The sequence below is a fragment of the Halichoerus grypus genome, chromosome 14 (assembly GCF_964656455.1).
Source record: "Halichoerus grypus chromosome 14, mHalGry1.hap1.1, whole genome shotgun sequence".
NCBI lineage: Eukaryota > Metazoa > Chordata > Mammalia > Carnivora > Phocidae > Halichoerus > Halichoerus grypus.
Window position 1 is genome coordinate 61,153,059 of NC_135725.1, and position 12,141 is coordinate 61,165,199.

The following is a 12,141-nucleotide window of genomic DNA, read 5'->3' on the forward strand; positions in this document are numbered from 1 at the left end:
AAGGTGCAGGGGAGGGGGCGGGGCGCGAAGAGCAGCGAAGGTGGAAGACAGAGGGGAGGCACAGAGGGGTCAAGGAGAGGCTCCAGGATGAGGCCCTAACAAGGTGCAGCTTGTGGGAGAAGTGCAAACTAACTGGAGCGCTAACTCTGTGACCCGGGAAGGCCTGCCCCATTCTGGGTCTTTGTTTCCGCCCCCAAACGAGCGCCTTAGGACCGCAGCTTGAGCGGCGGAGCACAAAAGGCGCTCCAGCGTGCCGGGAGATCCGGCACCGGGGGGAGGGGGGTGGCTGGGACCCGGGAAGCGCGGGCCGGGGGGACACTGCTCCCCACCCCCAGCTCCGACGCGCCCGCGCCTGGGGGGAGGAGCGGCCTTGGCCTCGGGCCGCAGATAGGCGACGCCCAGGACGCAGGTGGAGCCTCTCGGCTGCTGAGCCGCTGCGCGGAGGCGGGACTTGCGGCGAGCAAGCGGCGGGAGTTGGGGCTAGAGCTGCGAGAGCCTGAAGCTGCACGGGTGCTCGAGCCCGCCGCAGGTAATTAGCGCCCTTCTCCCTCGGCCCCCAGGCAGGCCGCGGCTCCCCTCCCTGCGATGGAGGCTACCTCTCTGGGTCTCCGCTTTCCCATCTGGGGATTGGCCCTTCAGCCGGGCGTGCGCTGTGGGACCCTCTCCAGGCTAACAGCCTTGCGCCTGCACCCGGGTGCCTGGATGGCTCCTGTTGGGCTCAGAGGACGCAGACCCCCCTGAAACCTTGCCTCCTTAGCTCGACCTCATCGCCCCTGCCCATCCAGCCCACTCCAGCAGAGAGCCCCTGACTGTAGCTGAGAGGCCAAGACACGTGTCACCTCCCTGCAGAAAGGGTGAGGTTGGTGCCATTCATACTGGATGATTCCGAAGGTCCGGTTCTTGGCACAGTGGACACTAATACTGGGATCCATAAGAAATTGCCCATGGCGCCTGGGTGCCTCAGTCGTTAAGCGTCTGCCTTCGGCTCAGGTCATGATCCCAGGGTCCTGGGATCGAGTCCCACATTGGGCTCCCCGCTCCGCGGGAGGCCTGCTTCTCCCTCTCCCACTCCCCCTGCTTGTGTTCCCTCTCTCGCTATCTCTCTCTCTGTCATATAAATAAATAAAATCTTTAAAAAAAAAAAAAAAGAAATTGCCATGGTCAGGAGAAAACTCAAAGCTAGAGCTAGGGCTATGGGAATCCGGGTTGAGGCTCTTATTTTTACTTGCTGTGTGTCCTCTGTGAGTCCACAAACCTCTCTGATTCCCAGCCTTCTTCCAGAATGGGGGTCATGATCATCTACCCCAGGGGTTACTGGGAATCTCCGTGACTTAACTGCTAAGAAAATGGCCTGCAAACTGTAAAGTGTGGTGTGCTGTGATCTTACAAATACAAGTGAAGGCTCCAAGCACAGACCCCTTTTAAGCCCCTAGAAGAGGAACAGCCTTGGCTAAGCGTGAAAGATTTGCCAGCCTTGGTCTATGACTATCTCTCTCACCTGTTTAGCCCCTCCATCCCCCACCTCTCCATGGATTGGTTACCCCCACTTAACCTCCCCTGGGATCCCTCCCTCCTCAGATCCAGGCCTTTGGACCCAAAGCTGCTTCTGTCCCAGCATGGGACAGAGCTCTGAGCAGAATGGAAACTGAGTGCACCCCTGACAGGTCTGCTGGCTCAACTACCCTCCAAGGTAGGGTTTTCTTGGGCAGCACTGATTTGTATGAAGCTGGGGGACCTGGCTGGGGCTTTGCTTTCCAGGATGCCCAGTGGCAGAGGGTGGGGGGTGGAGAAGCCAGGTGCAATTACTTTTGGCTTCTGGATGGGTCAAGACTCCAGTGAGACAGAAAAGATGGAGGGATTAATGTCCTGGCTGAAGAGTAAGAGTTTCAATGAATCTAGGAATTTAAGACACCATTTACATTTCATTGAATACATTTTATATACTGTTTAAATTTTATAATTGTTGTTTTAATAAAGTCTGCACTGTTTCAGAGTCGTAGGGAAGAATAAACAGGCCCTTCTTTCCAGTGGCTTCCAGACTTGCTGCGCTCCTGGGAAGCTGAGACCTATGTCCCCGGGGGCCGGGCTAGGCTGGTTTCTGAGGGCGAGCCAGTTCTGATGGGCTGGGCGGACAGTCTCCAGGCTTTTAAGTGCACGGCCCCATTCAGTGTAACCCTGTGAGGCCTTTCACATAAGAGGAAACTGAGGCACAGAGGGGAAGTGAAGCAAACCCTTGTCTCAGAGACAACTCTGTCTCTCAGTCCCTTTGGTTTCTACTCCATTGTGAGGTCAAATTGTGAACAGTGTTTGTGGAAGTTTCAATGTATGTCACTGAATACAACCGAGTAACTCTGTAGCAGGCATACTTCGGGGCATCAGGGACACAGCAATGAACGAACCAGGAAAAAAAAATGCCTACCGTCTAAAGTGGATGTTTAATTGGGGAGAGGCAGACAAGAAACAAATACGTGTGTAAATATACTCTCTGGTGTGTCAGATGGGGAGAAATAAATCACAGGAATGGGGGACAGTGTGCTGGCAGTGAGAAAAGTTGCAGTTCTGTAATTTTTTTAAAGGGCAGTCAGGGAAGGCCTTGCTGAGCAGGTGACATTTGATCCAAGACCCAGAAGAGGTGAGGGAGTGAGCTGGAGGGTAGATGGGACATGAGGGAGTTGGAACCATAGAGTTCTTTAGGGCCATTGCCCCCTACCCCCAGCCCTGACGCACCCACGCCTTTGTACTGCTTACAATCCACATTGTTAGAGGTGGCACCCCTTTACGCTAGCATCTTGGAACGTCTGAGCTGGCGGGCCTTTGGGGGACCACTTGGCCCGCTCTCACCTGTTCACTCTGGTTCCTCCTGTCCCCCTCCAGAGTCGTAAATATGCTGCGCTTCCTGGTGCCCCGGTTGCTTTGCCTCCATGGCAGGACCGCCCCGTACTCTTCTGCAGCGGCCCTTCCGAACCCCATCCCGAACCCAGACATCTGCTACAACCAGCTGTTCATCAACAATGAGTGGCAAGATGCAGCCAGCAAGAAGACCTTCCCGACAGTCAACCCCGCCACGGGAGAGGTCATTGGCCACGTGGCTGAGGGGGACCAGGCTGACGTGGATCGGGCAGTGAAGGCAGCCCGCGAGGCCTTCCGCCTGGGGTCTCCATGGCGCCGGATGGATGCCTCAGAGCGCGGCCGCCTGCTGAACCGCCTGGCCGACCTGGTGGAGCAGGATCGTGTCTACCTGGCCTCCCTGGAGACTTTGGACAATGGGAAGCCTTTCCAGGAGTCTTATGCCTTGGACCTGGATGAGGTCATCAAAGTATACTGGTACTTTGCTGGCTGGGCTGACAAGTGGCACGGCAAGACCATCCCCATGGATGGCGAGCATTTCTGCTTCACCCGCCATGAGCCTGTTGGCGTCTGCGGCCAGATAATCCCATGGAACTTCCCCTTGGTCATGCAGGGCTGGAAGCTCGCCCCAGCGCTGGCCACCAACACTGTGGTCATGAAGGTGGCAGAGCAGACCCCCTGTCTGCCCTGTACTTGGCCTCCCTCATCAAAGAGGCGGGCTTTCCCCCGGGGGTGGTGAACATCATCACTGGCTACGGCCCAACAATGGGCGCAGCCATCGCCCAGCACATGGATGTCGACAAAGTTGCCTTCACCGGCTCTACTGAGGTGGGCCACCTGATCCAGAAGGCGGCCGGCGATTCCATCCTGAAGAGAGTCACCTTGGAGCTGGGTGGGAAGAGCCCCAGCATCGTGCTGGCCGACGCGGACATGGACCACGCCGTGGAGCAGTGCCACAAAGCGCTGTTCTTTAACATGGGCCAGTGCTGCTGTGCGGGCTCCCGGACCTTCGTCGAAGGATCCATCTATGACGAGTTTCTTGAGAGAACCGTGGAGAAGGCTAAGCAGAGAAGGGTCGGGAACCCCTTTGAGCTGGACACCCAGCAGGGGCCCCAGTGGACAAAGAGCAGTTTGAATGAATCCTGAGCTACATCCGGCTTGGCCAGAAGGAGGGGGCAAAACTTCTCTGCGGCGGGGAGCGTTTTGGGGAGCACGGTTTCTTCATCAAGCCCACGGTCTTTGGTGGCATGCAGGATGACATGAGGATCGCCAGAGAGGAGATCTTCGGGCCTGTGCAGCCCTTATTTAAATTCAAGAAGATGGAGGAGGTGATCGAGAGGGCCAACAACACCAGGTATGTCTTGGCTGCTGCCGTGTTCACCCGGGACCTGGACAAGGCCATGTACTTCACGCAGGTGCTCCAGGCCGGCACAGTGTGGGTAAACACCTACAACATTGTCACCTGCCACACGCCCTTCGGAGGGTTTAAGGAATCTGGCAATGGGAGGGAGCTGGGGGAGGATGGGCTTACGGCCTACACGGAGGTGAAGACCGTTACCATCAAGATTCCTCAGAAGAACTCATAAGAATGGCTGCCACAGGGACCCACTCCAGTCCAGAGTTTCCATAATCACCTAGACCATGGTTGCCAAATAGTTTTTTAGCCTCGGACCCTACTTTATTTGTTCCAAATGAACTCTTAGAGGGAAGCTCAGCAAATAAAGCAATTAAAATGAGAACTGCTCTTGTTAAAGCAGGACTGGGGACTGGACTCAAAAGTTCTATCCACCTGTGCCTCAGCCCCAACCCCCTTGGTGGCCCTGAGTTATTTCCATGAAATCTTGGGAGTCTCTGGAAAATAGATTAAAAACCACTGATCTGGACAGTGGCTTTTAGTTCTTCCTTCTGATCCGAGGACTTCCCCATGTATTAATCTAATGGCTTAGTAGATGGGCTCAGTTCAGACATAGGATCGGGAGGCATCAGGAGTTTCAAACTAGGTGGATGCCAAATCTTGGCCCCATTCTTCAATGACTTAACCCAAAAATCAAGGATGCTTCTCCTTTTTTAAGTACCAGTTGCCAGCTGTTTTTCTTGCTTACCCTGCATTTTGCTACTGATTATCATTACTTTGAGGGAAAAAGTGGGCAAAGAATGCATTTATATAACCACTCCTTTAAAATAAACTCAAACAACCCGAGTGTCCATTAGCTAGTGAGTGGGTAAATAAAATGTTTCCATGGAATATGCCTTGTGCTAGTCAGCCATAAAAAAGGAATGAAGTACTGACACGTGCTACAGTATGGATGAACCTTGAAACCATTAGGCTGAGTGAAAGAAGCCAGACATACATACAAGGGCACATATTGTATGATTCCATTTATATGAAATGTCCAGAATAGGCAAATCCAGAGACAGAAAGTACATTGGCGGTTGCCAGGTGTTGGGGGAGGAGGGAATGAGGAGTAACTGCTAATGGGTATAGGATTTCTTTTGGGGAGGTTTCAAAGGGTTCTGAAATTGGATAGTAGTGATGATTGCACAACTTTGTGAATATACTGAAAAGTACTGAATTGCACAGTGATTCACATAAAAGGGTGAATTTTATGGTGTGTGAATTAATTTCAGTTAAAAATTAAATAAGAATTTTGGAACGTCAGTCCAATTTTTTTAATCAATATTCTCTTACAACTGAAAATTTTAGAGTCTTGGGGATGGAAGGGACCCAGGTAGTCATCTAGTCAGGTGCAAAAGTCCTCTCCCCAATATATTTCTAGTTGCATTTTTGTTTTCTCTCAGCTGGGTGACAAAGTGCAACTTTAAGGCCCACAGAGAAAAGCCTTGGTTCCTGCCTAGAGCAAGTCCATCTGAGTTCCCATTTCGGACCTTCCACACTGTCCCCCAGCCCCTACCCAAACACACCACCCCTCAAGCAGAGCCCAGCATTGGGGCCATTCTGACATGCTAGGGGTTTCCAGAATTTTATTTATTTGTTTTTATTTTTTAAAGATTTATTTGAGAGAAAGAGGGCACGTGTACTTGTTCATGTAAGCGGACTGGGGGGTGGGGGGTTGCAGGAGAGGTGGAGAGAGAGAGTGAAGCAGACTCCCTGCTGAGCACAGAGCCTGACACAGGCTGATCTCAGGACCCTGAGATCATGACCTGAGCCGAAATCAAGAGTTGGATGCTCAACCCACAGCCACCCAGATGCCCCAGTTTCCAGAATTTTAAACCTCAGAGTTCAGTGTATTCACTGCTAGTCTTCTGACTTCATTCCCCATCTGAAGGGAGTAAATCCAAGCCAGCCAGACCACGGTACAGAAATAAGGCTGATCCTCTCTCTCCTTGTCTTCCATCTTTCTAGACCATGTTGCTCACGAATCACCACATCTCTCGGTCCACTCAGTCTTGGGAATGCACAGCCTTGGTCATCTCTTTAATGTCCTGTTATCTCACCAAGGCATCAGGATGATTTTGTTCTGTGTCTTCAGGAGTGGACCCGAAACTGCTCCCTGAGGACTTGGGGTCTATTTGGGACCGTCATCTCCCCTTCCTAGGCCCTCCTTTTTGTACCATTAGTCTAAGCCTGGGGTGACCCTAGCTGTCCCCCAAAGGGCATCTTTTATCCCTTTCTCTTGGAGGCTCTTGGCACCTTTGCATAGTAGGCAAGTTTCTCCCCAACAGCCTGGGGAGGGGTGGAGGTGGGAGGGAGCGGGCAGCTGTGTGGGTGGGGTCTCTGACCACTAACAAGCAACATCCCGGTGTATTCACAGCTCCATTCCTCATCTGCTTCTCAGTACTTCTAAACCAAGAGGACCTTTTAAAGGCTCAGTGTGGGTGGGACTACAAAAAGACAATCGTCTAGGTCCCTCGCTTCGGTCCCTAAAATTCTGAGACTGATGAGTCAGATAGGTCAGATTCCTAGTCAGCTGAGCCTGGAGGCCCCTCTGTCCTCCTTCGTTGCTCTCACTGCGGGAGGTGTGAGCAGGAGGTTGACCTGGGGCAAGCTTACACCAAGGGCTTACTCTGTGGAGCATGATCTCTGCCAGTTGTCTTTACACGCCACTGAAGCCTCATAATCCCATAAAGTAGGCAGTGGGGTGACCCTCTTTTTAGATGAGGAAGTGGAAGCTGAGAGGATTAGCACGCAGCCCATTTGGACTCAGTTTTTCATATGCATACACGAGGGGCCAGCAAGGGGAGAGCATCTAATCACATTTCAAGAAGCCTCGAGAGCCCACAGCAGTGCTGCAGGACAAGCCCCTACACCCTGCTTCTCTGCTGGACCCACCAAGGCTTCTGATCAGATCCCGGATCCCGGGCCTTTTAAAAGAACTCTAGTTTGGGTTCGCTCTATTCTGGGTGTGAGCCTGACCTCTGGTGGCCACCTTGTTAGTTCATTTGCTCAAATTATTCACTGATTAAAAAAAAAAAAAGGCTCAGGGACAGGTTATGGGCATGTTGTGGGGAAGCAGAATTGAATGAGGCAGGAGCTCCCTGCAGGGGCTCACAGGCTACCAGGGAGACCATTCCAGAAGAGGTGAAAAGTCTGAGAAGTAGAAGCACAGAGGCCATGAGATCACAGGAGGAAAGAAATAACGTTAAGCCCACACAATATTTATAAGGCACCTACAATATATATGATCTCATTTAATGTTTCTAACCTCCTTCATGGTACTTATGATTAGCATTCCACTCGCTAAATAAATGTGGAGGCCCAGAGGTGTTCAGCTTGGGAGTGGAGCCGGGATTCCAACTCAGGTCTCCTGACTCTTGGCTGCACCTGGCTGGGCCCGAGGGAGAGGCCCGGAGGCAGGGGCGCGGGATCTGCTGGGTGAGGAGGAGGAAACCAGAGACACAGGAAGTGTGTTCCTGGAAGAAGGGCCTGGGGTTTATGAGCAGGCGCGGAGGGTGTGCGGAATGGAGGGAGGAAGGGAGAAGCCTGCGAAGAAAGGCCCCGGAGGAGGCAGGGGCTGGGTTGTGAGGGGGCTGGCGGCCCTGCGAGGAAGTCCACGGGCTGTCTAGCAATGGGAAGCCATGAGGGCTTCCCAAGGAGAGTGAGAGGATTCTATTTGGGTTTTTTTTTAAAGATTTTTATTTATTTATTAGAGAGAGCACACACAAGCAGGGCAGGGAGGAGCAGAGGGAGGAGAAGCAGGGAGCCTGACACAGGGCTCGATCCCAGGACCTCGGGATCATGACCTGAGCCAAAGGCAGACCCTTAACCAGCTAAGCCACCCAGGCGCCCCCTTATTTTGGTTTGTAAGGCTGGTTATGCTTCAGTGGGAGGATGGGTTGAGGGGTCGACCTGGAGCTGGACACTATTGCCAAAGCCAACGTGATGCTGATCTGAGCCAGGTGTGAGGATCAGTGGCGGAGCCTGGCAGCCCAGAGGTGGGCTTCCGGGTGTGGTGACAGATTGCTGCAAGAGGAGTATAAAGTTAGGGCGACCCATGCTCCTGGCTGAGGACAAAGTGGCAGTCGTGCTAGCTCTGAAAGGGAACCCAGTTGGAGGAGCAGATTTGGGGAAGAGGTGGCGAGGTTATTTATTTATTCGTTTATTCAGTGAATAAATATTGAGTGCTGACCATGTGCTAAGAACTATTCCAGGTGCTGGGGACATGGCAGGGAACCAAACATGAGTCTTGCACATGCTCCCTGTTGGGGGAGGCTGACCACAAGTAAAATAAGGGAAGCATTTAGTCCATCAGGTGGATAAGGTTATTATGGAGAAAAGTCCCACTGGAAAGGAGAATCGGGAACATGGCTGTGGTGGGGTAGGAATTGTAGTTTTCAATAAGGTGCTCAGAGATGGTTTCACTGAAGAGATGACGAAGGACTGAAAGAGGTATGGAAATGGCAGGTGCAAAGGCCCTGAGGCTGGAGCACATCTGGGGGTTCAGGGAGCACAAGGAGGCCAAGGAGCCAGAGTAGAGTGAGAAAGGGCTAGAGATGGAGGTAGAGAGGTAGAGGGTCTGGGGTAGGGGCACATAGAGCTTTGAAGGTCAATTGGGGCCTTTACTGTGAATGATGAAGAAGCCACTGGGGGGTTTTGAACAGAGCAGTGATATGATCTGACATGTTTTAAAAGGATCACTGGAGGTGCCGTGTTGACCACAGATTGCAGGGAAAACAAGGAGAGCTTGATCCTGATAATGCCAACATCAAAGGTGAGTGGAGAATGAGAATTCTATAAGGACACTAAGGAGAAGCAGCTGAGACAGACGAAGACCTGAGAGGGAGGAGTCAAGAAGCCAAGGCAGGCAGAAGTTTGCAAAGGAAGGAGCCATCGGCAGAGTCAAGTGCTTCCAAGAAGTCAGGTAAGAGGACTGAGAAGTGTCCCCTGGCTGAAGCCATGGGGTCCCTGGAAACTTGGTAAGGGCAGTTTGTGCAGATGGGTAGGGACGGAAGCCAGACCACCGTAGGTTGAGAGCACCACTTAATCCCCCCAAGCCCCAGGGGTCTGTATATTGATCCTAGAGTTGAAAGACCTTGGGAGGAAAGCAAGAAGGCACATTATGAGGAACTCGGAGAGCCTCTGGTCTCCCCACTCACTTAAGCAGAGGGGTGGACCGAGTAGCAGTCCAAGGCCACAGGGCTCTGTGGTGCAGGAGCGTGGCCTGGAGTATAGGTCTCCTGGCCCCCAGCCAAGTAGCTTCCCAAGTGTACCAGCATAAGGTTAGTGCCACCACAAACGAACCCCCAAGTTGAGGGGTCAACACGATAACCGTTTATTTCTTGCTTAATCTTGGTTAAGCAATTAACCAATGGTTAACCAATGGTTAAAGAATAACGATGGTTAATTTCTTATAATAATCTAATGCAGGTGTCTGGTTAACTGGCACCTGTCTTCCACATGGAGATTCAGAAACCCAGGTTCCTTCCATCTTGTGACTCCACTATCAGCAATGGTTCTTAACCATTTTTGTTCTGCATTCCTTTAAGAAGCTAATGAAAGCTACTAGAAAAAACTGCACACATGCCCATCCACACAAAATTTTGCACACTTTCAAGAGGCTCATAGGCCCCATGAATCTATCAACAGAATTCCTAGGGGTCCACAGACCCAAGTGAAAACCCCTGCATGGGTCCTTAGAGACCTCCCTGTCAGTTGGTAGATGGGGACGAGAGTGTGAAATAGGCCCACCTACTTTTTAAAAAATTTTTTAGAAAGAGAGAGAGTGTGTAAGCACCAGGTGAAGAGCAGAGAGAGAGGGAGAAAGAGAAGCTCAAGCAGACTCCCCGCTGAGTGAGGAACCCACCATGGGGCTCGATCTCATGACCCTGAGACCATGACCTGAGCCGAAATCAAGAGCCGGATGCTTAGCCGACCGAGCCACCCAGGCGCCCCCCACCTACTTCTATAAAGCTCTGGCTTCCATTCAGTCCACTGGCCAAAATGACCTGACCCAGCCGATGGTGCCAGGGGAGGCTGGGAGATGTAGTTACGGGGACAGTGACACTGTGGGGAGGTCCGCTGCGGTCAGCGGACAGCTCGGCCCAGCTCTGACATGGTGTGCCCAATGATTGCAGTGCTTCTCACAGATATTTTTCGGGTTTAATCCTCCCATGGACCATTTACTCCCTACCTTCCAACCATGCTCATGCTATTCCTTCCTCCTTTCTTCTCTCCCCTCCAAGTTCTGCCCAATTTCTCAGAGCCCCGCTGAGGGTCCGTCTCCTCCAGGATGCTGTCTCTGGTCCCTTTGAGCTCATAATGCCCACCCTTCATTTAGTCTTGTTCTGTGACGGCTTCTTTTTGTTAGCATATAATGAAATGGGTCTGATTTTTTTTTTTTTAAGATTTTATTTATTTCAGAGAGACAGAGTTAGCGAGAGAGAGCGTGAGCGGGGAGGAAAGGGAGAAGCAGGCTCTCCACTGAGCAGGGAGCCCGACCTGGGGCTCGATCCCAGGACCCTGAGATCATGACCTGAGTCGAAGGCAGACACCGCTTAACCGACTGAACCACTCAGGCGCCCCTGGATCTGATTTTATGTTGCACTGGATTGTGTCTTCCACAGACCCCCAGCATGTCTGCTCTGTCGTCCCGTGCCCCTGCCACACAGCCTTCAGCATCCCTTCCAGGGTGGCCAGTGCGTGTCCACTCATTCACGGCAGGCTCAGGACCGCAGGGCTGATGAGGAAATGCAGGCTCTGAGAGTAGAGGAAGTGGCCCGGACTCCGGACTGTGGCGCAGCTTGACCTTGGCTCCGAGTCTTCAAGTCCAGAGCTGAGGCCCATTCTGCCCCGGGGACGCCGCCGTACCTCTGGCAGCACAGAGCCAGATCCTGGCTCGATGCCACCGGCAGCTGTGAGGGCTGTGAGCGGCCACAGGCCCTCAGCACGGAGCAGAGTTGGTGCTCTGCAGATGTGGGTGTGTGTGGGTTTATGAGCCAAGGTAAGAGAAGCTTCTTTGCACCGCCCCCAGCCCCAACAATGATTTTTTCCTCTTCCCTCGACAGCCAACCAGGCCCCTAATACCATGGGGAGATTTAGGCACGAGAGAGACAGCAGAGTGAAAGGGGGCACAGCCTGTCGCCTGGCTGCAGACCCCCGAGCCCCTGGATGCAGCCGTGGCTGAACTGAGGTAGCCCCACACTCCAGGGGACCGAGGCCAGTCCCACCCAGCCAAGTGCGGGCAGCCACTCTCTCCGCTTCTGCCCTGGCTGATGGGGGCTCCCACATTCTGAATTCATTATTCAGCTGCAGACACCAGGCCACGTTAGCTTCCCTTAATTAATTAAAATATCACATAAGAATCATTCTCTGATTTAACATTCAGGAGGCCCTGGCAAAGGCTGGGAACGAGGACATTCATTAGAGGGGACAGTTCACTCTCGATTGATTTGTGCATTCTTATTAATTTTTCCTGTGTCATCCAGCCCTGGGGGAGAGGGGAGGGCAATGTTTTTTCAAGATATAGGGTTAATTTTACCACAAAATCTGAAGGAAAAAAGTCCATTTTGACTAAAAATCAGACTTTTTTGGGAAAGGGGTACATTTGGGATTGAACACTGGCTTTCAAATGATCTCCTTTAAGGCCAGTTATAACTCAGTTGACAACAGAAGACCGAGCTTCAGCTGCTCACCCCCTGCAGCATCAGGTCTAACCTCCTCTGATGGCATTTAGGGGTGTGGCCTAAAACCACTCTCCCCCACCCACCACTACAGCTCCTGGCAACCACCACAGGTCACGACTCCCCTTCACAAGCTACCCTGCACCTCTCCTTCCCTGCTCCTTCCGCATGCTGTTTCCCTAGCCCAGAATCCCCCCTACCCACTCCAATCCCCAG

The 12,141-nt window shown here is 52.5% G+C and overlaps 1 protein-coding gene across 1 annotated transcript; it reads left to right on the forward strand.

Annotated features, from left to right (window-relative positions):
• The first annotated feature begins 298 nt into the window (after positions 1-298).
• Positions 299-5,486, forward strand: ALDH1B1 (aldehyde dehydrogenase 1 family member B1). Its single transcript, XM_078062279.1, is given in 4 exon segments — positions 299-529; positions 2,875-3,524; positions 3,527-3,961; positions 3,964-5,486. Coding segments are annotated over 3 exon segments (1,545 nt in total). The 5' UTR covers positions 299-529; positions 2,875-2,884; the 3' UTR covers positions 4,434-5,486.
• The last annotated feature ends 6,655 nt before the right edge of the window (positions 5,487-12,141 follow it).